The sequence below is a fragment of the Magallana gigas genome, chromosome 1, assembly GCF_963853765.1.
Source record: "Magallana gigas chromosome 1, xbMagGiga1.1, whole genome shotgun sequence".
Classification (NCBI taxonomy): domain Eukaryota; kingdom Metazoa; phylum Mollusca; class Bivalvia; order Ostreida; family Ostreidae; genus Magallana; species Magallana gigas.
Window position 1 is genome coordinate 26309878 of NC_088853.1, and position 26515 is coordinate 26336392.

The window sequence follows — 26515 nt, forward strand, 5'->3', positions numbered from 1 at the left end:
GTGTTATTCCACCTTTGATTTTCTTACGAATAGTTAGGAGTTTTTTTTCTCGAAATTATATAAGGAATATTATTAAACTTGGAATCATTCTTTGAGTATTATGAGGTGATAATTTTGGTCGGGGCGTGATCAAATCCAATAAAGCCCGACGGGCTTTATGATAGATTTGATCACGCCCCGACCGAAATTATCACCTCATAATATTAAAAGAATGATTCCTTATTACTTATATTTATATAGTTTTATGCCATCGTACGATTAAATATACATTGTATAAATATAAATAAGCAAACCCCGCTGGTGCCTCAATTTGGCGTCATTTGTATTATGGGTTATATAGTACAAAATCGGTACGTAGTGTTATCACAAGCAAAGACACTGGAAAATGTAAATATATGCTGTGGTTTTATTAATATTCAATGGTATAAATTTTCGTGGATATAGTAAAAATCACAGTTTCAAGGATACGTAAATTCGTGGCCAATGAACCTATCAATACAAAATGTTAATAGAAATTGCACTTCAATGAACATTTAATTTTGTGGAGCAACTTAACAACGAAATCCACGAAAATCGGTATTCAACGAATATTGATGAAACCACAGTAGGTCTGAAAATTGTAACTGTACAAATACAGGGTCTCTGAATGCATATACATATACAGATCAAATACAACCACAGGGTCCTCTGACTGCATGTATACAATTCAAGTACAAACACAAAGTCCTCGGACTGCATGTGTACAAATCAAGTACAAACACTGGGTCCTCGGACTGCATGTGTACAGATCAAGTACAAACACAGAGTCCTCGGACTGCATGTGTACAAATCAAGTACAAACACTGGGTCCTCGGATTGCATGTGTACTGATCACCACAGATTAACTGTAGTATACGAACTACACTGTGCACAAGTATTTTTTTAGTACATGTACATTTACAATTTTATTTTCTTGAGCCGTCTTCACACCGGAGCTGCGTTCTCACGGCAATCCCGCTGCGTCCTTATATAATGTAAAACGCCAAGGTAAACGCAGTAGAGTCTTCTTCAGCACTGTAACAACATAACTACATCTTTGTCCGTCGCGGTGGGATCGCCTTGATCATTTAAGAACGCCATGCGACGGCGCGCACTTTGAACATGCACAAAATACGCGCCGTGGCTCGGCGTTCTAAACATGCCGTAAAAGCGTAGTGAGGTCGCCGTGACAGCGCCGTAAGATCTCCAACAGCGCCACGAGAGCTCCGTCGGTGCGCTCAAGGAACGCAGCTAATCGCAGTGTAGACGCAGTGATAAGTTAATTGCTCTTGCACTAAGACCTCACGGAGTCCTTTGTGATCTCACTGCGTCTCTATCGCGCTCTCAATGCGCTCTCACTGCGCATCTAAAGTGTTTGAACAAGTTGTTTTCCATTTGGCTGCGTTCACTCAGCGACCCCAAAGAGCTGTTGCTGGTTCATAGCGCTCTCGTGACGTTTTTTCTGCGTTTATCCTGGGCTCCCACGGCGTTTCTAGTGCGTTGTCATCAGGACCACGAAAACTCGAAAAATGGTTGTTGTACAATAGCAAGCGATGTAATAATTATCAAACTGGATGTAGATGACTATGTAAAAAGCAGCATTTGCTAATATTCTAAGACCAATCGATGGACGTAGATGGAATTCACGCCATTTGGTTCTGATATTTTCACATCTTTTCAATGTTTTCTAACAACTAATAACGGATCTTTTTTGTAGACCTGACTACTAAGAGTTTAATCCTAGTCCTTCACAAATTGTTTAGAAGTAACTATGTTTCAATTACAATGTACCTTATCATAAAATCAAAACAATTTTTAAATCATTTATATACTAGTTGTAAATTCTTATTTGTTTCCCATACAATTGTACAAATTAATATTAACCTACCAAGAAGTAAAGAACGTCTTGTGAGCGCAGTCAGCGCACAGAGCACACCGTGGACGCGCGGTAAAAACTCCTACCACGTCATGAGCGCTCGGCGGAGACTCAGCGAGAGCGCAGTTAATCGCCAAGTAGAACTCCGTGGAAACGCAGTTATACGCCGTGGGAGCTCCGTAAGACCGCCTAAGTCGCCGTCAGGACGCCGTGACTTTTCCAGTTGTAAAATTTTCAATTAAAACTGTACATTTTTTCTGAATTTTCCTTGCGATTATACGGCGATTCCATGAATTTCACAACGCCGTGGGGACGCAGCCTGGTGTGACAGGGCCCAACAATGAAACCATTCTAGTAAATACATTTATAAAGAGGTTAGCGACCAGTTTCTCCATTGACCATCAATGACGGCGTGGATACCGTACTCGCCCGAGGTTTGCCGATACATTTGATATTGGTGCGCATGTATATTATCATAGTAAGCACATGTGCTTACTATGGATGTTCATTAATATTTTATTGGGGCATTGGATTTTTTTTGTGTTTACCAGTGCTGGCTACGTCTAATCATTATGTACTCTACATAATAGGTAATGCTCGCCATAATGTGTACATATGCACTTCCAGATTCCTGTCACTTATCAGCTGTCTGCTTACCTTAAATCAATACAGTGGTTCAAACACAGTAACATTCAATTTTAGTATACAACATTCGAATTCCTTGTTCATGCACGGATTTTGATGGGGAAGACCCCCCTCCCTCCCGCAACACCCCTCTGGAAATTTCAATATTAATAATTTCACAAAGTAAAATAACCAAGAATATGCCTCGGACACCCCCCCCCCCCTGCGGCAAATACAGAAATCATTCGGGACCCCCCACCCTCTCCTACAACAAAATCTGGATCTGCAGGATAGAGAGCTCCACATACTTCGCATCTTCGCGCTTCGCCGTTGCATCTTCGTACCTTCACTCCTTCGCCTTTGCAACTTCGCACTTTCGCCTTCACAACTTCGCACTCTCGCATAGATCTACGCCCTGTAGGCGAAAATGCAAAGGTCAAAGTAGCCACATCGAATACCGTTTTTGGGGCTTTGAAAAAAGAACCTGATATGGAATTAACCAAATTATCATGATCACCAGGAAATCAGCATTTATATAAAATGAGATTTATTTAAATATTTTGGTGGTTGGTGGAAGTTGGTAGTGTTATTAATGCAATATGTATAAATTTGTACCAAAATGCTTTTTTATTGTTGTTTTTATCTGCTTACCAATTTTAAATAAAATTAGATTAATTTTGAATACCCATCTTAATGGTTTTATACATTCAACATCGAGTTCTTTTCTGGTTGCAAGTGTATACAGCTCAAGTACAAACACAGGGTCCTCTGACTGCATGTATACAATTCAAGTACAAACACAAACTGCATGTGTAAAGCTCAAGTACAAACACATTCATGGTCCTCGGACTGCATGTGTACAGCTCAATTACAAACACAGGGTCCTCGGACTGCATGTGTACAGCTCAAGTACAAACACAGGGTCCTCTGACTGCATGTTTACAGATGTGTGCATTCTAGTAAATACATTTATAAAGAGGTTAGCGACCAGTTTCTCCATATGCCATTGACCATCAATGACGGCGTGGATACCGTACTCGCCCGAAGTTTGCCGATACATTTGATATTGGTACGCATGCATATTATCATAGTAAGCACATGTGCTTACTATGGATGTTCATTAATATTTTATTGGGGCATTGGATTTTTTTTTGTGTTTACCAGTGTTGGCTACGTCTAATCATTATGTACTCTACATAATAGGTAATGCTCGCCATAATGTGTACATATGCACTTCCAGATTCCTGTCACTTATCAGCTGTCTGCTTACCTTAAATCAATACAGTGGTTCAAACACAGTAGCATTGAATTTTAGTATACGACATTCGAATTCCTTGTTCATGCACGGATTTTGATGGGGACCCCCCCCCCCCAACACCCCTCTGGAAATTTCAATATTAATAATTTCACAAAGTAAAATAACCAAGAATATGCCTCGGACCCCCCCCCTGCGGCAAATAGAGTAATCATTCGGGACCCCCCCCCCCCACCCTCTCCTACAACAAAATCTGGATCTGCAGGATAGAGAGCTCCACAAACTTGAAAGTGCGAAGGAGCGAAAGTAGTTCGCTTCTTTGCGTTTGCAAGCTCGCACTTTCGCCTTCGCATCTTCGCGCTTCGCGGTCGCATCTTCGTACCTTCACTCCTTCGCCTTTGCAACTTCGCACTTTCGCCTTCACAACTTCGCACTCTCGCATAGATCTACGCCCTGTAGGCGAAAATGCGAAGATCAAAGTAGCCACATCGAATACCGTTTTTTGGGCTTTAAAAAAAGAACCTGATATGGAATTAACCAAATTATCATGATCACCAGGAAATCAGCATTTATATAAAATGAGATTTATTGAAATATTTTGGTGGTGGGTGGTAGTTGGTAGTGTTATTACTGCAATATGTGTAAATTTGTACCAAAACGCGTTTTTATTGTTGTTTTTATCTACTTACCAATTTTAAATAAAATTAGATTAGCTTTGAATACTTATCTAAATGGTATATACATTCAACATCGAGTTCTTTTCTGGTTGCATGTGTATACAGCTCAAGTACAAACACAGGGTCCTCTGACTGCATGTATACAATTCAAGTACAAACACAAACTGCATGTGTAAAGCTCAAGTTCAAACACATGCATGGTCCTCGGACTGCATGTGTACAGCTCAAGTACAAACACAGGGTCCTCGGACTGCATGTGTACAGCTCAAGTACAAACACAGGGTCCTCTGACTGCATGTGTACAGATCAAGTACAACCACAGGTTAACTGTAGCATACATACTACAGTGTGCACACGTGTTTATATAGTATATGTACATTTACAATTAAATTTTCTTGAGCCGTCTTTAGTTAATCCAAAAAACGAACCATTCTAGTAAATACATTAATATAAAAAGGTTAACGACCAGTTTTTCCATTGACCATCACTCATGCGTACCAATAACAAATTCATCGGCAAGCCTCGGGTGAGTACGGTATCCATACCATCACTGATGGTCCATCAGTGATGGTATGGATACCGTACTCACCCGAGGCTTGCCGATGAATTTGTTATTGGTACGCATGCATATAATCATAATAAGCGCACGTGCTTTCAATGGATGTTCATTAATATTTTACTGGGTAATGAGGGGTTTTTTTTGTTTACCAGTGTTGGCTACGTCTAATCATTATATTCTCCTTATAAAAGGTAATGATTTCAAGATTTCTATCACTTATCAGCTGTCTTCTTACCTTAAATCAATACTGTGGTTCAAACACAGTAACATTGAATTTCATTTTACGACAATCGAATTCCTTGCTCTGGAAATTTCAATATTATTAATTTCGCAAATTAAAATTACTAAGAATATGCCTCGGACCCCCCTCCTAACCGCGGCAAATACAATCATCATTCGCCCCCCCCCCCCAACACTCTTCTAGAAAAAAAATCTGGATCCGCACGATTGAGGGCTCCACAAACTTGAAAGGCGAAGGCGAAATTGCGAAGATGCGATAGAGCGATAATACGCTTATAATAGTTCGGTTATTCGCCTTCGCACCCTCGCATTTTCGCCTTCGCATCTCCAAAACGAAACCATTCTATTAAATACATTAATATAAAGAGGTTAGCGACCAGTTTCTCCATTGACCATCAATGACGACGTGAAGCTTTTAAGTTGAAATATATGTTTCAAAAATATTAAATGGATGCGTACTTTAATTTGTAGACTTTCATTTTATAGCTTCACACTTCGCATCCGTATTATAAGACAAGTAAGCTTGTTTTGTCAAACAGTTTAAATTCAATTGGAATCTTAACTAGTAAATTGAATGGTTCCTTTTTTCTCACGACACCGTACGTTTTTTTATCGGCTTGTTTAAATAGGTGGGTTTTTTTTATGATGTTCCGATGGGGCCACTTCGACCCTCACACTTTTGCCTCTGGGACGAAATGGTAGAGTGCGAAGAGTCGAAAGAGAAAGTACGAAGGCGAAGGCGCGAAAGTGCGAAGATGCGACGGCGAAGCGAGAAGATGCGAAGGCGAGAGTGCGAAGTTGCAAAGGCAAAGGAGCAATACTACTATCGCTCCTTCTCCTTCGCAACTTCGCACTGAAGTCTTTGCCTTTGCGGTTCAAGATCGGGTTGGGGGGGTGGGGGGGGGGGGGGGTGGGCGACCCCCCCCCCCCCCTGGAACCGCGCATGTAATACTAGTGCTGGCTATTCGACATTCGACAGATTTGTTTATTTATACCTGTAATTAATACACATTCTAATATAAGATTCGTAAGCCGTTATTCGTACTGTGAATATAATTTCTTTGCTTTTACCTTATCGGTCTGCGATGACCGTGCCGGAAGAGTACAGTACTATGTTAAAGACACTTTGGCATTTTCAATTAAGGTGGTATGGGACACTTCCATGTTGTGACGTATTGTTTATCGAAATAAACAATAAAATTTAGTGCAGTTATATAAGTAGTTTCTCTACCAATTTTGTCATCTAAGAGCGTAGCGCAGTGAGTTAGAGGGTTTACTATGATTCTATAAATCATGAGTTCGAATCCCACTGTGGGTTTTACAATTTTTACCTTTCAAAATATTTTTAAAGGTATTTTTGGTTAGGTATTCTAAAATATAAAAATTCTAAACCGGTGAAAGTATTTCAATCATAATGTACTTTAATCCACATTAATATCGACCGATGTCCCATACCACCTTAGGTTTAGGAAGCCCTGTGATTTCCATACCATTGGTTATTGATCATCGTATGTACAATTGACGGTGTTCGAGCAATCGTCCACAAGACATCATCCTTGTCTTTCCTTAATGTTTACGAGAGCTTCTTCGTAAAATAATTGTAAATATTCTCATACCTTATATTGAGTAAACGCCTAAGATGACACACTCTTATATCGCCCCCACGATCGCAGAAAAAGAATTGCACACAAATAACAAATGTAGTCGTCAATTGTAAAAAAGACCGTCAGGCAGGCTAAGATTATTCTTAAGAAAGTTTATACGCTTAGAAATATCTTAGGAAAAAGTTAAGTCCATCATGTCAAACTTTGCAAAAACCAAAGCTATCATAAGAATAATCTATACTAAGATTTCTCCTCATCAAAAAAACCTTGACAAGAAAAAGAAAGAAGCAAATTCTCGAATCTCAAAATCTTGATAATCTTAATTCGTTGGAGGGAGGGGGGGGGGGTGGGTTGCGTAGTTTTTTTGGTTTTTTATTTTTTTTTGGGGGGGGGGGGCGGTACTTTGTATTCCTTTACCTTCATTTACACTCTTGATGTCCTTATATTCTCTTTTATTTCTATATGCTACCCCAAAAAATGGGGGTGGGGGGCCCACCACTTTAATTCAATTTTATATATGTAACTTAAGAAATGTGTCTGCTGCGAGAAAAAGTGGGAGGGGGGGGGGGCAGTTCCCCATACCCCCCCCCCCCCCCTTCCCTTCTGCTACGTGTCTGAATTCTTCGGTGTAAAAACATTTTTAATTGATACAACAATGAACTAGAATACATGTACATTGTACATGTACTTTTTTACACTGACTTATATACAGTACCGATCAGACCCAACCTAACACCAGAGTAAACCCCAACTAAACCCGGGTTTACTTTCTTTGGGTTTACTTTTTGAAAATTTGGGTGCACTCGGGGTTTACTTTGGGTTTACTCGGGGTTTACTTTGGGTTTACTCGAAAATTGCTTTTGGAGTCAACTATACGCACTTAAGTGTGAAGCAGACCTGTATTTTATCTTATCATCCTACTGCCTGTAATTCCTGTCCCTTGTATATTCCGAATACACATGTAGCGTCTGCTTTCGGGGTATTCTTCTGATCGGGGTTTACTCTCTGTGTCCACTCTGGGTTTACTTGGGGTTTACTCTGGGTTTACTCTGGTTCCACTCTAGTAAACCCAGAGTAAACCCAGAAAGTAAACCCAGGGTTTAGTTGGGGTTTACTTTTTGCAAGGTTGGGTCTGATCGGTACTGTATGTATTTGATAAGATTACATTGATTTTATTTTGATTCTATACGAATAGTCCCATTTTTTTCTTCAAATTCTTAAATAGCGCACGCTTATTAGGGTCTTCCATTACCAACGAGCAACGAGCTTTGCTCTTGTTGTTTTTATTATTGAAAATTAAACATTTTTTATTGTAACTAGTAGTTAGGGAGGAAAGTTATTATTTTAATATTCATCTATTAAAAGCTATAATTCAATTAAGGACAAAAAGAACCATGAAAGATAAAAGATGAAACGTTGGCCACTGTAGCTAAATATTGCATCGAAAGGTCTCCCCCCCCCCTCTCTCTCTCTCTTTTAAAAAGCGGGGGAAGGGGTGTCATACCACTCCTATCCCCATCTAAATATGCGGTCTAGTTAATACGTTTTATCACGTTCTCTTGTATTATTTTTATTATCTGACCTTATATACGTATCATTTAAATATCTTGAATAAGATACACCCATTTTTGTGAATCAGAGATACATGCATGTATATTCATTTGTTGTCACTCATCATTTATTTCAGTTGTAGTAATTTATCTTGTACTTGTGAATTTATATTCATCAATCTTTAATAAAAGCTAACAACATATCAATAGGTTGAATCAAGAAATAATTTGGCAGTGGCAGTAACATTGTTGTGTCGCAGTGTAAGTCGACAATGTACGTGATTAATATATTGTATCTGGGCTGTCAGAGAAAAGATAACGGGGAAGAATTACGATTTCAAGTTGCTTTGCATGAAACCTTTTTGTCCGTCTGTCTCTTTATTCTCTTTCTCTAGCCAGACACTAGGTTGTCAGATCAATTTATACTTTGCCGGATTCAGTCTGAGTCATCTATTTCATATTTAAATATTTTACCAGATAAAGACGTTAATAATAACATAACAACAGTTCTCTATGATAATTCGAAACATGATGCATCAATTATTCTATCGTTAACTTACCTTAGTTACGTAGCAATATACCTTTATCACCTGCATATGGATTTTGCTTACTTGCTTTTTTGAAACATTTTATTGAAGCTTTTTTAAAATTTCACATATATATGGTATTGGTGCAAAAAATAAATATATGAAAATTTGCAAAAGAGTTATATACGAGAGATAGAAAGAAAAAAAGCATATGGAATTGTTGTCTCTCATTTGATTCAATACGCAAGGGCATGCTCTACTTATGAACAATTTTCAAAACGAGGCAAGCTTCTTACAAACAATTTGATAAAATACTTCCGCTAGTTCGAATGCTGACTGAGGGTTTTTTAAAATACGTATTGTAAGACCATCATTAATCACCGAATTGTCTACGGGTTTTTCCGTTTTCCCGATTACCACAAAGAGGACACGGCGGGTGTAACCGGTCAGCAGAGGATGCTTACTCCTCCATGGCAACTGATCATATCTCTTAATTTCTTATAGAGGCCCGTTTTCGCTCTGCTCCTGTTTTGTAATTTTCCTTTGGACTTCTGAATTTGAACACTGTTCGTTATCACCACCTGATCCTCTCTTTAAATTTTGTAGAGATTTTTGTTTGCTCTGCTCCTGTTTTGTATTTTTTCCTTTGGACATTTGATTTTGAACACCGTTCGTTATTACCATATTTTACTTACCAATTTTACTTTCTGATTTTAACGTCATGCGTTTAAAAATGATGTACTAAAAGTATTGTGAAAATAGTAGCTATTTTATCGTTTAAGCAGAATATAAAGTATGTGATAAAACGTCTAAAGGTTACTGCAAATTGTCATCTCACGGCTAACACAACGAAGTTTTAAAGTGGCTCTATTGGAACACCATACTCCCATACTCTCGATTAATTGAGCAGTATTTTCTGCAACATCCTCTTTGTTCATAGGATATGAATATCTTTTGTCTTTTTTTTTGGAAAGTTTAAAAAAAAAATTCATTTGTTTGGATTTACTTAAGGAAAATACAATTCTTGCGCAATTTATTCCGGGGATTACTTTTTTGGGGCCAGTTTTCAGAGAGAAATACTTCTCTATCGAGTTTTTTTAGGGGAATATCTATTAACTATCCACTATTATACATTGGCATGTAGTCATGAATACAACAAGTACTAGTAACATACAAAAAAACACCACTCCATTTAGCATATCGGTTTCTAGTATGTTGGAGGTTTTCCTTTTCTAAAATCAAATACACTGAATTGTTAAATCTCATGATGTAAGCTTTTTTTGCATATGACATTTAGCGTATGACATGCATCCTAAATGCTAATTTTGATGTCATGAGCTCAGTTGCAAAATACACCAATTTCAGAGGAATTTCTTATCAAACAATATAGACTACATGCATTGCAAAGATTTTATTAAAAAAAATTGAAATTGACGACTGTTGTCGACACTGTTTTTTGATAGGAAAATAACCCCTAAAACAAGTAATTTTAAGAATATTTTCTGTTTAAAGTTTAGAAATTTATTCAGTTTATTTCCAGACCTGTTGTCCTTCATAGCTTATGTTTTCCATGATTGGTTACATTCATATGTTTAGTTCATTTTAAGGTATATTCAATTTTTATAAAAAAAAAATTCTCAGGAAATAATAAAAGTGCCTTCTACTTCAGGATATTACCTACGCATTTTGATACCACCTCCCGATTGTGCATGAAAAATAATAAATCATTGCGAACACATGTCGCACGTTTTTACAGTTCATAGTAAGATTGATCAAAAGTAAAAACTTTGATTGCTTTGTAGGAGATAAATACAACGTCCTCTCATGGTTAAAACACACACCGTCCTCTCATGGCTAACACACCGTCCTCTCATGGCTAACACACCTTCCTCTCATGGCTAACACACCGTCCTCCCAAGTTAACACAACGTCCTCTCAAGGCTAACACACCGTCCTCTCAAAGCTAACACACCGTCCTCTCAAGTTAACACAACGTCCTCTCAAGGCTAACACAGCGTCCTCTCAAATTAACACACCGTCCTCTCAAGTTAACACAACGTACTCTCACGAAACCGGAACGTCCTCTAAAGCATAGTGAAAATACCATGCTTTAATTACCTAAATACTGCATACTGCAACCTCCCATCGTGTAACTAGAGCCATATCCTATTAAAGTACCGAATCTTGAAACAATAGCTCAATTAAAAAGTATGGTCCTCGGAGGAAGGTGGGGTGTCATAGTCCTCGAATGGTCGGTAATGCATGTATGTGTGTGTGTGTGTGTGTGTGTGTGTGTGTGTGTTTTAATTTAAACACCCTATATTTGCATATATTTATTGAAATATTAATTTTCTTCCTTTGATGCTTTTGCAGGCTTGGTGGCTCACCGGAAATAATTGGCTAACACGCGCATGGATGATCTCTTGAATTTTTTTATTCTTTACATCCTTTCAATCTTAAGCTAGACCCTCTGATGTTAGAATGAATATGTAGAGACGAATCTTGCATTATTTATTATTTGTAAGCAGTAAAACTCCTTTATGAAGACGTGGTAAAATAATTTTACACTTATTACGCTAGTGGAGCATAATCTTATTTTTTTTATTGCGGTCAGCAACATTAAAATCATCGCACACATACAACATAGCTGATTTTTAGAGAGCTTATAGACATGATAAGTAATAACACTTTTACATAATATTTTCATTAAATTTTTAAAATATTTCAACTCAAAACCTTTAATTTACTTTTTTCTATTGCATTTTTTGTAAAATCACAAGTATATGAAGCAGTTCAGGATAGAAGATATACACCAATGAGCAAGTATATGTAGCATATAGGAAATACAACACTTATTATTAAACCGTAACAAATTCTAAAAAATAAACAATAATTATAAGTACAGTGTCAGTTGATACTATGCTAAGAGCGAAGTATGTATGTTATTACATAGATCACGAAGAATAAACATATGTTTGACCCACCATTCATTTGATAATAGGAGATACATGTGAGACTAAAGCTTTTTATTGTTGGTTTCCAGAGCTCGTCAATGATCCCATTTCCTACTCTTTCAACAACCATAGACGACAAATAATGATTGGTTTTAATGGCAGCATTTTCTATTATTTACTTTACTATTTATTCAAGTTTAAGTGCATATTGTTTGTAGATCCTTTCTGGCGAGGGACTACTGAGAGAAAGAGGATTTTGTAATGCAATGATTTTCGTTTTCAACTACTAAATTTCTTGTTCGTCATTTCATACATTAGTCCAAAACTGTGATTCTTTTGGCAAAAGCTTTAAAATGATTAATATTGTCTTCTCAAAATTCAATTTACCCGGGATACTGATAATGGAACTACTGTTCTCGGGAAGTGTAGATTCAAGTTTGTTAAAATTACCATCACAGGGGGAATGGATGAACCTAAAAGGTGGCCATTTTATAGCAATATATCACAATTCTCTTCTCAAAAACCAATAGCCAGAAATCTTGTGTGAAAGCATTCACAGGTAGTGTAGGTTCAAATTCGTCCAAAATCATGAATCTTGGGGTAAGGTCGAGCCACAGTGGAGTGCATCTTTACCCAGGAATAAGTAACGAGAAATCTATAAATATCTTCCTCTCAAAAACGTGACAAGACTGAAACTTGCAATGATCATCAGGTAGTGTAGAGTCAAACCTATTCTAAACATGATCCCAGGTTGTAGGATAGGGTCTCCATGGGAAGGGTGAACTTTTACATTGATATTATCAGGGGAAAAAATCTTTCAAAACCTTAATCTCAAACTTGTAGGCTGAATGTATAATTTAAGAATATGTTGAAAAACAAATTCAAAATTCAATAAATCGATCTAAGTAGTCTAGATAATTTTGTATTTAATATTCTAAAGATGTTGGCTATTGTTGCTTAGTCGAGCGATGGGACCCCCTGGTTCTCTTGTTTTCGTAATTTTTAGTATGGTTTTATCATGACAGTTTGGTTCAAAAATGCTCCATCAGCAAATGGCGGGTTCCAGGGGAAAATCCATTCTCTAGAAGACATTGGCACATTCAGGAATGCTAAATGACAAGCGTTGAACCATCATCCACCACTAAACGCCGCAGCGCAATTCTTTATATACATATCATAATCTTGATCAAATGTGGTGAACGACATCCCGCTCAAATCATAGGCAGGATTGAGCGGCGTTATTTGAGTGTTAAGCCAGCTGGGAAAAGATAAACATTCTAAAATATAAACATTTTTCAATTACATGAATATTTATCTTTAATTTGTTACCTTAAGTGAAAAACATACATCTCTTAAGAGCCTTGTTATTGCAAAATTGTATACAATATTAATGAAAGAGCTCAAGTGAAAATTTGTCAATGCTTACTCAATGTACCAGTCGGTATTCCACCAATATGGAATCTATATTTAGTCGTTTCTGATTTAACGGAAAAGTAAGATTAGAATTTGAAGTATGATACTCCATGCAGATCAGCAATTGAAACATACAACGAGACATTTTCCTTAGTGAGTTGATGTAATGCATCATTTCCTGTAATAAAAACGTAAGCTTTGCAAACAAGAAATGTAATTTTAAAAACTCATTTATAGAATTGTGCGGAAACAAAGTATTATATGATTTACCTATCCAGTAACTATGTTCCGGGGATCAAAATCCAAGTTAATAGGTATTCCAGTCCCGGTTAAAATTCAGCGAACCTCCGAGTCTTCTTTGTACTACCTAAGCACAATTGCTTTTATTTTTAAGATCTTGACACCAATATATCTTAGTAAAAATATTAACATAAGGATAAACTTTTTAAATAAAAACAAACAATGACAGAAAATGCTAATTTCATGTGAAGTAAATATATTTTTGGCATAATTATATTATTATTACTAAGTATATATTTGAGTGATACGTCTACTGTTTAGCTAAAATTTTCATTTAAAACATAAAAGTAACTTTATCGGGGACGAATATCTACTTAAATAACAACAGGTTACTGTATAATTTTATGGATTTAAAAAAAATAAATATATGCATGAAATAGAGATAAGATAGGCCGTCTTGCTTTTGTGTGGTTATTATCAATATTTGATGAATACAATATTTTTGGGGGTCTTTTGTTGAACCGTGAAGGAAAGTAGATATTCATTGTGGTACAAATTGTAAAAATAACATCCAATTCTAAAAAAACTTGTAAACTAATGTATCGAATTTTTATAATCATTTTTTATTAAATTACAACAAGAAATGGTTGTTCCCTGTGATACTTTAAGCGCTCCTAAATTTATAAAGAAATATATACATTGGGTCGTTAAGTAGAAAACCGATACGTTCCTTAAGTTCTTCTTTGATCAGAGAAACAAGCTATTTAAGTTGGCTCACTACACCGCGAAATATTTTCTCAAAACAAAAGAAAATTACTTGATTATGATCGATAGCATAATGGATAAGAAGTATTGTAAAGTCTAATAGGCAAAAAATGTCCAACTTGGGATGAAAAATTACATTTTCAAAAATTTAACTCAGTTAACATGAACAAAAGCTCCAGGCGGATTCGAACTCATGATCTGCGGTTCAGAAACCCAATACTTTAACCACAGAGCTACAACGATGTACTACCTAATTGAACGATATAAACAGTTTAACAAAACATTTAAATCGCCATCTTGTGACGTAGTGTCATAAAAGTATAAGTGTAGGTGTAGTGAGGTACATTAACACGATTCCAATTTTAAAATATTCATCAACAAAATTTAAGTAGTAATTTTTTATTTTATTTTCTGAGTTAAACTCAGCATTGAGTTTTAATTTTGTGTTTCGCTACATATTAATACACATTTCATCTTACTGTCCATCCGCCGTCTGCCGTCTCCATGTCACAATACACTCGTATTGTTCGATAGTCTGGGTCAGAAATACCCCAAGGATAAAGTGTATAGACACCGGATTTAGTATATCCGTCATGGTATAACTCATTACAATTTTCATGCCAAGTCGGAGAGTATGAGGACTGACCTATAATTCAGATATTATAAATTTTAAGCAAATAATGCGACTTGAAAGTCATCATACAAAAACGTTTCAACTTGATTCGAACAAACTATTTTTTTTTCATTGATATAAAAGATTCAGTTAGTACTTTGTTTTCGAATGACAGTTTTTAAAATAACTTACTTGCAGAATGATATACCCAGCCAGTATCCCATTCAAACACTGTATCGAAATCGCAATCTTCATAGACCCGGCAGGTGTGTTTAAGATCATTGAATCCAAAGCAAGAACACTTGTTCATGCACTGAATAGCACATTGAATTAAAGATTCTGAATACATCTCAACCATTTGACTGCTGCTGAATAATTTGTTTTGATACTCTTGCTTCACTGCGTAACGTTAGTAAACCACAGCTGCTCGGGAAAAAGGTAACAGTAATTAGAAAACTATTACATTTTGAAATGTCTTACGACTCATGGCTGTGTTCAGAAATATATTAGACTGTCAAAGTTTCGTACCTGACGTTAAATTCATAGAAATAATGTTTCACATTTAACTTAGGCGAATATTCTTTTATAACATATTCCTGTAATAATTTCATCTACTGTAATATAACACGACGAGAGAGTAATGCTTTCTACTTCTTTAAAAATCAATTATGTTAAAATTTGTCCACAATCAATTTTGGTTTAGGTAAATTGAGAAAGCAATATTTTTCCTTTATCATTTCCTTTGGGATCAATTACTTTATAAGGTAGGGTAGTTCACTAAACCTTAAAATGGTTTCTCAAGTCAGCAGAAAATAAGATGGTTATGATAGATTGCATGATGGATAAGAGTTGTACAAGTCAAATAGGCGAGAAAATATGGAATTTGGATGAAAATTACAATTTTATCCATATTTATTTCAATAAATATTAACGTAAGCCCCAGGCAAACTTGAAGTCTACTGTTTGATTTTCGGTTCACAAGTTCAAAACTTTCACCACTGCCTTTGACCATATACATGTACAACCAAATCGATTAATACAAACAGTTAAATAACAAAATAATTAAATGGCCATCTTGTGTCGTAGTGTTTTAAATAGTACAAGTCTTTATGTAGTGGGGTACTTTGAGCAAATATAAATAGGAAAATCAAGTTCTTTTTTAAAACTTAAATAATTTCTTCAACATCCCTTTTTAGAAACTTTATAAGTTTGGATATTAACAAGTCTTATGGCATTTTAAAACCGTGTTCTTTCTTCAACGTTAATTTTATTATTTTGTAAGTCAATTCTGTTCATTATGAATATTGTTCCCGACCTGACAATCTTTGATACAACACATGACCATAGAACTATTATCAATATTTGATGAATACCAATTTTTGTGGGTCTTTTGTTGAACTGATAAAGTATAGTAGATATTTATTATGGTGCAAACTTTTCAAATAACATGCAATTCTAAGGAAACTTGAAAACTAATATATCGAATTTTTATAACTATTTTTCATTAAATTACAAAAAGAAATGGTTGCTCCCTGTGATACTTTAAGCGCTCCTAAATTGATTAAGAAATCTATAACTTGGGTCGTAAAAAAGGAAGGCGATTTGTTTTCTAAAATCTCATTTGATCAGAGAAATAAAGCGTTGATACAAAACATAGGCATAGAACTATTCTGATGCATTTGGAGAAAAAATCAAACACCAATTACTAATAATTCATCTCTCATTTTATATTACAATGCGATTATTGCATGCATATTTGGATGAATATTTTTATGAATAATTTCATTGAAAATTGATGTCGACAGAAGTAAGTATTCTTTTGATGTTAGATACACATGGATTTTTTTTATTTAAATAAGATATCAAAGGCTTTGATTTTCCATAGTCTCGGTTAAAATCTTTCACAAATTTGCATTTCAAAGCAATACTCATCACTTTTGCGCATCAACCATTTTGATGCCTTTAAGTTTATTCTGCATTAGTACGAATTTCCCAGAGAAAAGCAGATAAACAGAAAATATAAAATACAAGCACAAAGGTAAATGTATGAAAGAGTTCCATGCATTAAATAACTATTGGGCTATGCATAGATCATAAGAAAATACCAAAAAAAACCCCAAAAAACCATTTGCTTAACAAAAGCTTCAAACAGATTTGGAGGTCATATGTACGAAGTTTTTTAAGAAGTCTGAAACATATTCTACCCCCAATTAATGTAAGACTTGGGGAAGTAGAGGTTTTTGTTAACTCTGCACATGTATATATTCATGTATATATTATATAAAAATGGTGGTTCGGTGTTCATGTCACAAACGTTGAACATTCGTTGAAACTTTAAAGATACCTTTAGTGATTGCCAAGGTAGGGCCCTTTACCCTGCTTTCATAAACAGATATGTATTCTAACATTTAAAAGGAACGTTTCCTGATCCGTCTATTTTTCCGTAAGTGGAAAATTTACACAAATATGGTTTTGGGGAAGAATTAGAAAAGTCATATTTTATATAAATGAAAAGAAAAATAACACCGGAATAACCTAACCATGTATTTTAACATAATTAACAACGATACACTGCAAAATAGTAATATAAAAGCCACGTCTCTAAAGCGCCTTTCGATAGTCATTGATTCAGGAGTTGCAGATGCGCCGGACAATTGTCGTATTTCACAGTTTATATCGATTAATAAGGTATGTCTCGGAAATATTCATAGTTAGTTGATGTGTTATTAACCTCACTGTCATATTTTCATAAACAATAAATGATTCATCTCGGTCAAATAAAACTCTAACTGCGACGTTTAATTCATTACAACACGAGCTGCTCTCAATTCAAACCAATATTGTGATGATTTTGAATGATCCCTTAATATTGCTTCCATGTTACATTTTATGATAAATAAACTTCTGGAATGATTGAAACGAAACTAGTCCTGTCTTTTGCAATCAACGTGATCTCTCTCTCTCTCCCTCTCTCTGTCTCTCTCTCTCTGGCTTTTTCCAAAAGAAGCAAAGAATACTCGCGTATCGCTTGAATAAAGCCCCAACTTAATCATCTACTCTCTCCAAGAAGGTTTGACAACCGTACTTTACAATGTCTATTTATGCATTACATTGTCCACTGTATATTTTTCAATTGAATTTGTATTTTCAGAAAGAAATGTTATATACAGGTCGGGTGAAAGGACAGGATGTTGCTGTTCAAAACATCAAGAAAAAAACGACATGGATTCTTTTTTCTCTTTTCTAAATATTTGAATCTACTAATTTAATTTTTATAAATTCAAGAACAGGATAGATAATAATAGACCCCCAAGCAATCATCGTCTTTGTCATGAAATCAGACCATTAAATTAAAATAAAGGTAAACATTCTTTTCTAAATTTGCAGTCACCCTCATTTTGTCAGTAAATATAAAGAAAGATTTTAAACGTAAAATATTTTTATGTATGATCATTTTGTCTATGCCCTGCAGTTTGAACCCTTACCATATATACTATATGACTATTTAAGCCTACCTAGGGTGACATAAAATTTACATTTTTAGTAGAAGGGCTTTATTTTCTTTCTAAACGTTCAGTCAGGTTTTATTCCGTATCAACAGAAGTAAAGTAGAAGAAATTTCACAATTCGGCATTAACATTCTACATTTGTACATCTATATTAGCCCCGCCCTACAGTCAAAACCCCTGCTACCGGGGACATGAAATTCACAATTCTGGTAGACGGCTTTCTGTTCTTCATTATTGTGATTATAACTTTGCTCACATGTGTAATAGTAGAGAAAAATAGTTTCAAAAATTCAAATCTTTCCCCCTAGGACTCACATGAGGCAAGAGTAATAAATTTTACATTATATGTCCTTTTTACCCGAAAGAAGCATTATACTAAATTTGGAAAAAAAAAATGGCCACGTAGCTGTTAAGGAGATGTTATAAAGTGTCTCGGGTGACATAATTACGGGGGCAAAAACAATAAAAGACACCAAAATATTGAAAACTCTTGATCTTTGATCGTTGGCTTTATTCAGGAGCAATTTCAATGTCATAAATACATACTCTTCTATCAGCATCCCATATGCAATATCTATCGTTTGCTTGGATACACTGAGTTTCGTCATCAAAGTACTCAAAACAGTCGATACAATCATTCAATTTAGAGCCCTGATAGTCAAGCCAGTCGCACGTTGCTCTGATGGTTACTCTGATGGTATTTTTGCAGACTAAAATATAAAAAAAAAACAACTTTCAAGAAAAGGAAAAGAGAAATTTAGGGAAAACAACACGATGAAACCAAAAATCATGTATAAAATGTAGTGTTGATGTTTAGTTGTGCTTTATTTTCATGGCAAACAAACGCTTTGTAATGTCTTTAAAATATAAACTTAAATGCATCATATGGTAGAGCATAAACAAAAGATACAAATTATTTGAATTAAATATTTAGTGTAAATTTTGCGTCAATTTTAGTATTATTCGATTGGTTTGACAAATGTGACTTGATCATCGTATATTGTAAAATACAGTACCATATCTGAATTGTGCATCTTAAAAAATGGTAAAAAAATGTAAATTCTATATGAAACGCAATTAATCATAACGTAATGTTATCAAAAACATATTCCTGTTTTTATAGTTTTCACATTATTACCTTCGTTATCTCCCTTTTCCTTGTTTTCTTCACTATCACCACTGTCATCGCTATCATCAGAACTACTTGTATTTCCGTTGTCTCCGTTATCTACATCGCCATCCCCATTATTTTCATTGCCATTTCCTTTTTCTCCATATCTGTTATACGCTATGTAAAGGAAATATAAACATTAACACACATCATTCTCAAATTCTCGTCAATAAATCACGTCTAAGTTTGTTAACCTTTTTGTTCTTTAATTTTACAAATTTATGAATCATTTTCCACCGAACACCCCTACAAATTAACTTTAAATTTATAACTTTAAATCAAAGTACAGAAGTACTGACGGGAGTTGATTTTATCGATTATTATTTATCTTAAAATCAACGATATGTTATTTTGCTTGGCAAGTAGTTTATAATATGTATTTGAATTAGGCACATCTTTATAAAATGAATTCTCTGACTTTTTCGACAAGAATTTAGATAAAACCTCTTAAGAATCAAGTTGTGTAATATTTAAAAATAGAATTGATTTCATCAAGCTATGTATCGGTGCTCGAAATGGTTTCAAAAATTTTATGGAACCAACCTATAATGAACTCTAGTCTCGTTCAACCAGATGCTCGGCTGTCTCCGTTAATCTCCGACATGTAAGAGATACCAGGTCACGTGATAGCTTGATGATGCGATTTCTAACTATAGACCGACTCTCTGCTTGTCGGAGATGATCGGAGACAGCCGATGGTCGAACGAGAATATATTGAACTCTGGCGTAGGAATACATTCGATTGCAAAAAACTTCTAAATTGTTCGTACTATTTAAAATCTGACTATTTTCAAGGTATTTATAAACACATTTACTTAAAAAAAAAATTTCAGCGTATATTACGTCGAATTTATCGATTTTTTCAAAAACTAACTCTTGACAGCGGTGATTATATGTGCTACGGTCCAAATACTGTTTCAGTTTCGGTTTGCAAGAGTAACTGCATAGGAGACTTAATTAAAAGCAACTCCAAAAATTTAATATAAAAAAAATAAATGTTATTTTATTGTAAACATTGAGTAGATCGACGGACATTTTTGTTCTTGACGTATGCATTTTTATTTGATATTCTAACCTAAGTTGTCAAATCGACCGTAAAGTAATGAAAAGGAAGTTTAAAATTCAAAATAATTCTGAACTGCAAAGTTGACTGGTTTTTGTTGAGAAGATTTTTCTGTATGTATTCCTATGTAAAAATTTCGACCCCCCCCCCCCCCCCCATTGTGGCCCCACCTTACCACCGGGGATCGTAATTTGAAAAAAATGAATCTACACTACCTGAAGATGCTTCCACAGTTCCAGCTTTTCTGGCTAATTGGTTTTTGCAAAGACGATTTTAAGGATTTTTCTCTATATATTTGTATCTAAAAATTTGATCCCACACTGGAGCCCAACCTTACCCCCGGGGATCATGGTTTTGACAAGCTTGAATTTACTCTACCTGAGGATGCTTCCACTCAAGTTACAGCTTTTCTGGCCGATTGATTTTTGAGAAGATGTTTCTCTGTATACTAGTATTTCACTTCAGGTGAGCTAACAATTATTTATGTTTCTGCTACATGTACACACACTTAGTATTTCCATCAGCAATATTAATCTCCGTTTCGACTGAATCGACGAGAAAATACTTACAACTAGCCTAAACACATTGCAGTAATCAACTATTACGCAAAGACCATACCGTATTACCATTAGAATTTGTATTTTAGTTGTTAAAGTATCGTACCTGTTAATGTATCTTATTTGCCGCAAGAACAGTCAGCTGTCCTACTTTCCGATGTCTATATTTGATTGATACGTAAAAATTATAAAATACAGGCGATAATTCCCCTAAGTTATAAACCGTAATTCATGAAAACGAAACGAAAATCAAAACAAGCTAAAACCACCGTCAAAGGTGAAAATGTCAACGCATTGGAATATTTAATTCACTTCACAAAATCGGCATTAATGTATCTTGCACGTTTCAAATATTCCTTTCGCACGCAAACTGTTCCACAACAACCAAATTCATCTTTATCAGATTGACCCATTTCTTATACGTTCAAAATGGCCGCTTCTTTGTTTCAAAGAGGGTTTTGAGATATTGAATACCGAACCCGAAGTTAAACTGATTGACCCTCATTCTCTCTGTCTTATTATCATTTTCGTAAATTACTCAAATTTGAAACAGAATTAGCCCTTAATTTTTGCAATTTATATTTTCCTTCCCATAAGGATAATTTACGCTAAACTACGTTGAATTTGACTCAGTAGTTCTTGAGAAGAATTTTTTTTTAAATGCACCCCCTCCCCCCCCCCCCTTTTTCTACAGTTTCGAGGTTTTCTCAGCTTTGAATAAAGATAAATCTATCATTTCTGCAATTAAAATTTGCCTTACCATAAGGATGCTTTATGCCAAATATGGTTGAAATTCGATAAGCGGTTTTAGAGAAGAAATTCAAAATGTAAAAAAGTTTACAGACGGACAGACGGACAATATGCGATCAGAATAGCTCACTTGAGCTTTCAGCTCAGGTGAGCTAAAATGATGCGGTATGGCTAATACCGGTACCGTAGATAAGTTAAACTAATATAAGCTTAACAAGATGCTGAATGCAGTGGTATAACCTTGATTTTATCAAAATAATACGAGTCTACGACCCTTCCTAAGATCTCTTTTACTCTACTATAGTCGATCTCAACTTACGAGCTCGGGTACACATTTTTCAATTTTAGACACGCAGGCTTAAAAGACACATAATGACATAATTACATGTATGTTCCACTCGCTATGCTATAAAGAGGAAGGTGACATTTATATAAAAATATACTTTAACTTATTGCTGTTAAGGGTTTGCTCTAAAGACGGTAAGCTTTTTTTTAAAAGCTAAACTTGTTTTCCTTATATCTTTGACTACTGCCAGATAAGTTGTCGGTTTCTATTGTTCTGTTCGTCGCTAAACACCTCTTTATAAGGCCGATATCATTATCTATGCTTCACCGCATTCATGAATTTCATTCTTCCGAACACGTAACATTGGACAGAAATACTTGTAGAAACGCGTTTTAAACAAAACAAATATAACAACCACTGCACTGGTAAGGAATATATCCAGTTTACAAATTCTCAATCGCTGCTGAACGTTTTCCTGTATCTGTTATAACATCGCACATGCGCAAACCACACACTGTGCTACATGTAGATCGTGCAATGAGTGAATGACCGCATGGGTTTTAGACACGGGGTGTTTCTGTAGAAACCGATTGAAACGATGCAACATTGTTCTTTCTTGCATTTACTATCATTATTCTACTGTGTTGGATAAACCGGCGTCGGGGTTACACGATGCAGACGTTATGCACTCTGTATGAACGACACACGCGTTCGATATACGCGGGTACGATAAGGCAACTCACAGCGATCAAATTCCTCTGATCGATATGACGTCACAATAAGCAGCATGATGTCATATTTTACTCAGAAACATGTCGATTTTAACTTTATCTCTGGTTTAAATTATAAAAACTATAGACATAAAATATCACTAGAAACTCTTCTAACTGAATATATCTTCGATTTCTCTCTATTACGTATAATTATCATTGATGACGTCACAAGCATGTTGAAAAGAGAAGATCATGTCGGGAGACAAATTATCGGAATGCAGTGTAAACAATGCCGAAATAAGACTTATTTAATACAGATACCTAAGATTTAGATGAGTGTCAGTTCGAATATAATCAGGATAATACAGGCATTGGTATTTTGTTTAATCAGCGAGTGTTATAAGGTAAGCGGATCGACATTTATATGGCTTGAACAGCCTTTCCTCTGTCAGTGTGTACAAAAAATGGCAAAAGTGTAACACTACCCCGGATATTAGGAAAGATGATTTTGGTAAATATCAACGGAATATGACCTAAACTAACTGAAAAGTGCTGCTAGAATCCTGTGCTTTGTTGTTTTAAACGAAAAATACGTAGTATTTTCAATGAAATTTTAGAAGTTGAGAGGGTTTCCGATAAATATTTACAATATTTATTTTATGCGATGTACAATAGGATTCTAGCAGTTATACTAATAAACATGAACTAATTGCAAATCGAATTATTGTAGCAAACATACAAATGAACTTCGGGGTAGTGTTACACTTTTTGATTTTTTGTTAAGGTAAAAAAGTGATCTATTTTTAACTGTCACGTGATACCATGGCACGGAAGCTTCAAAGATTGAGTCGATTTCGAAGTAGAAAAATAATATCTTGGTGAACTATTTCACTTGGTATTAATATCCCGCGCTGTTTTCAGAAAAATAAACATTTTTTAAATTGATCATAATTTTGACGGTCATTAAACTCGGAGTTGCCTTAACCTACCCGCGTACATACGAAGTAAGGCAGCAATATCAGTGCAACATAATACGGATACATTGAACATTATATAATTCTTTCGAAGAATAAATATATTTTTTTCATTGATTGATAGCATTCTTTACTCTTTTTTTACTCACATTTTACCACAATGTGTAGTTAATGCATTTAGAAGTACGTGCAGCCTGAATGTTTCGATCGGAAACCGTAACTTTCTCAACCGGAATATATACCGCAGTGGCAGATGTGAAGCGATCAAAACTAATATGGTGACCGAATGGTTTTATGAATTCATGTCAGCCTTAATATTTATACAAGGTCTTTAATGTAGTTAGATGATATTACCATTTTGTTTGTATCTGTGTAAAAAAGAAGTGACGTTTCCTACAAAGTATGTAGTATCAATATTCAATATACATAAAGTTTTATCGTGTATTTGGTATTTAAGGGTAAAGAAATACTCCAGTAAATACCATTTTCAAAGGTTTTTTTAAAATCTGGGAATGTAACCAAAATAAATTTTTAGATAAAAAAAATAAAATTTCGTTGCTTCCGATGACGACCGGAAATGACGGACAAATCATCAATACCCAATCTGCACATTCTACTCTAAAACAACATTCAGCAACAGTTTTGAAGAAACATCATCATTGTCATAAAATGAAAGATCAAATGAGACCAACAATTCAATGTAGCACAAAGATTGTAAAACAAATGTGTAAAATTATGTGACCATAGTTTTCGTCTATTTTCAGAGATATAAAATGATTCTGAAATGATCATAATATAATTACTTTAAAGAGAAACCTGGGATCATACAATTATTAAATACGTAAACCTTGGAAAGATTTGTCAAATTAATTATGTCAATTATAACCGATTTAATGAATATGTACTTATTAAGTCAATGAATATGGAACTCACCGTGTGGATTTGCCAACGTCTTCTCTAAGACAAGACAGGCCAGCAAAACTAAAATCACACTATTCATCATGAAATAAGGTCCACGTTTGGAGTACTAGATAAGCACAAAAACAAGGAATACAATGGAAACATGCATAAAATATGAATATTAAATTTGATTTGTTTTTTTTTCTGTGTTCTCTTATTCTTTTGAAGATAAAAAAAAATCAACAAAAATAACAATATATTTATGTCATGGTAATAAAACACTCTGAAAAAATATTTTTAAAAAACCCAATTTTAAAACCAGTAATGGTAAACTAACGCATAAAAACAATTACATGTAATATCATATAATATATATTATATATATCTATATAATCAAAAGTTATAATATTTTGCCTTCAAAGATTAACTTACCAACAACAGAAAGTTCTCTTCGTCTCATGCAACGACCACAGCTCTGAGAAAAAAATGATTCAAATTTATAGACAAGCAGTGAAATCTCCTCCTTTTTAATATTATTTATAATAAAGAATATGTTGACAGTTTTAAAGTTAAGTGGTGGTAAAAGAGATGCACGGTCATAATATATGATTTACGAGAGATTTAAAATTACTGAAGGCACTGCTGACTTCTGAATAATTAGATACATTACGACACTTTAATAAAGACCATTTCTAATTCCGTCGAAGGTCGTTTCAGGGCCCAGTTTTAACGTAAACTCTTTTTTACGGAACTAAATTACGTGAACATCGACTTTTAAACTAAGTGCAGGTGTTATTTTATAAAATTGGATACTTGTATAGCTGGACGATAACATTATATTTCCACCAATTAAACATTGTCTTTTTACATTGTATTTTTTCTGTGTTCTCTTATTCTTTTGAAGATAACAAAAATCAACAAAAATAACAATATATTTATGTCATGGTAATGAAACACTCTGAAAAAATATTTTAAAAAAAACAATTTTAAAACCAAGTAATGGTAAACTAACGCATAAAAACAATTACATGTAATATCATATAATATATATATATATATATATATATATATATATATATATATATATCTATATCTATATATATATATAACCAAAAGTTATAATATTTTGCCTTCAAAGATTTACTTACCAACAACAGAAAGTTCTCTTCGTCTCCTGCAACGACCACAGCTCTGAGAAAAAAATGATTTAAATTTATAGACGAGCAGTGAAATCTCCTCCTTTTAAATATTATTTATAATAAAGAATATGTTGACAGTTTTAAAGTTATAAGTGGTGGTAAAAGAGATGCACGGTCATAATATATGATTTACGAGAGATTTAAAATTACTGAAGGCACTGCTGACTTCTGAAAAATTAGATACACTACGACACTTTAATTAAGACCATTTCTAATCCCGTCGAAGGTCGTTTCAGGGCCCAGTTTTAACGAAAACTCTTTTTTACGGAACTAAATTACGTGAACATTAAATATTAAACTAAGTGCATTCAGGTGTTATTTTATAAAATTGGATACTTGTATATTAAACATTGTCTTTTTACAGTGAAGTTCGGTGCCGAATCTGATAAGTAATGGTAACAATCGTGATTCAATTAATAAGTCTTTTAGTCATAATTAATTTTATTTATTTGTTTTTGTTATTCTTTAAAATAAACAA

General features: G+C 34.6%; 2 protein-coding genes across 3 annotated transcripts in view; one reads left to right on the forward strand and one right to left on the reverse strand.

Annotated features, from left to right (window-relative positions):
• Nucleotides 1–11440, forward strand: part of LOC136273591 (CD209 antigen-like protein C) — an 86695-nt gene extending 75255 nt beyond the window's left edge. For both annotated transcript variants that reach the window (XM_066078351.1, XM_066078358.1), the window contains exon 5: nt 11304–11440. In XM_066078351.1, the coding sequence (XP_065934423.1) occupies nt 11304–11334 (31 nt within the window). In that variant the 3' untranslated portion in view covers nt 11335–11440. The remainder of the gene's footprint in view (nt 1–11303) is intronic.
• A 7477-nt stretch (nt 11441–18917) lies between these two features.
• On the reverse strand, nt 18918–26032 carry LOC117688012 (uncharacterized). The gene is made up of 5 exons (XM_066078374.1): nt 25987–26032; nt 25271–25313; nt 24872–24965; nt 19563–19712; nt 18918–19134 (listed from the first exon to the last, which is right to left on the reverse strand). The coding sequence occupies exons 3-5, from the start codon at nt 24939–24941 to the stop codon at nt 18935–18937; spliced, it is 420 nt and encodes a 139-aa protein (XP_065934446.1). The 5' UTR covers nt 24942–24965; nt 25271–25313; nt 25987–26032; the 3' UTR covers nt 18918–18934.
• Nucleotides 26033–26515: the final 483 nt, after the last annotated feature.

Bases quoted from the DNA above. Each gene is read 5' to 3' on its own strand.
- LOC117688012 (XM_066078374.1), bottom strand. From the start codon at position 24,941: ATGATGAATAGTGTGATTTTAGTTTTGCTGGCCTGTCTTGTCTTAGAG. The intron at 19,713-24,871 runs GTGAGTTCCATA...TCCTTTACATAG, and splicing joins GACGTTGGCAAATCCACACG to CGTATAACAGATATGGAGAA. The intron at 19,135-19,562 runs GTAATAATGTGA...TTTATATTTTAG, and splicing joins GGAAAAGGGAGATAACGAAG to TCTGCAAAAATACCATCAGA.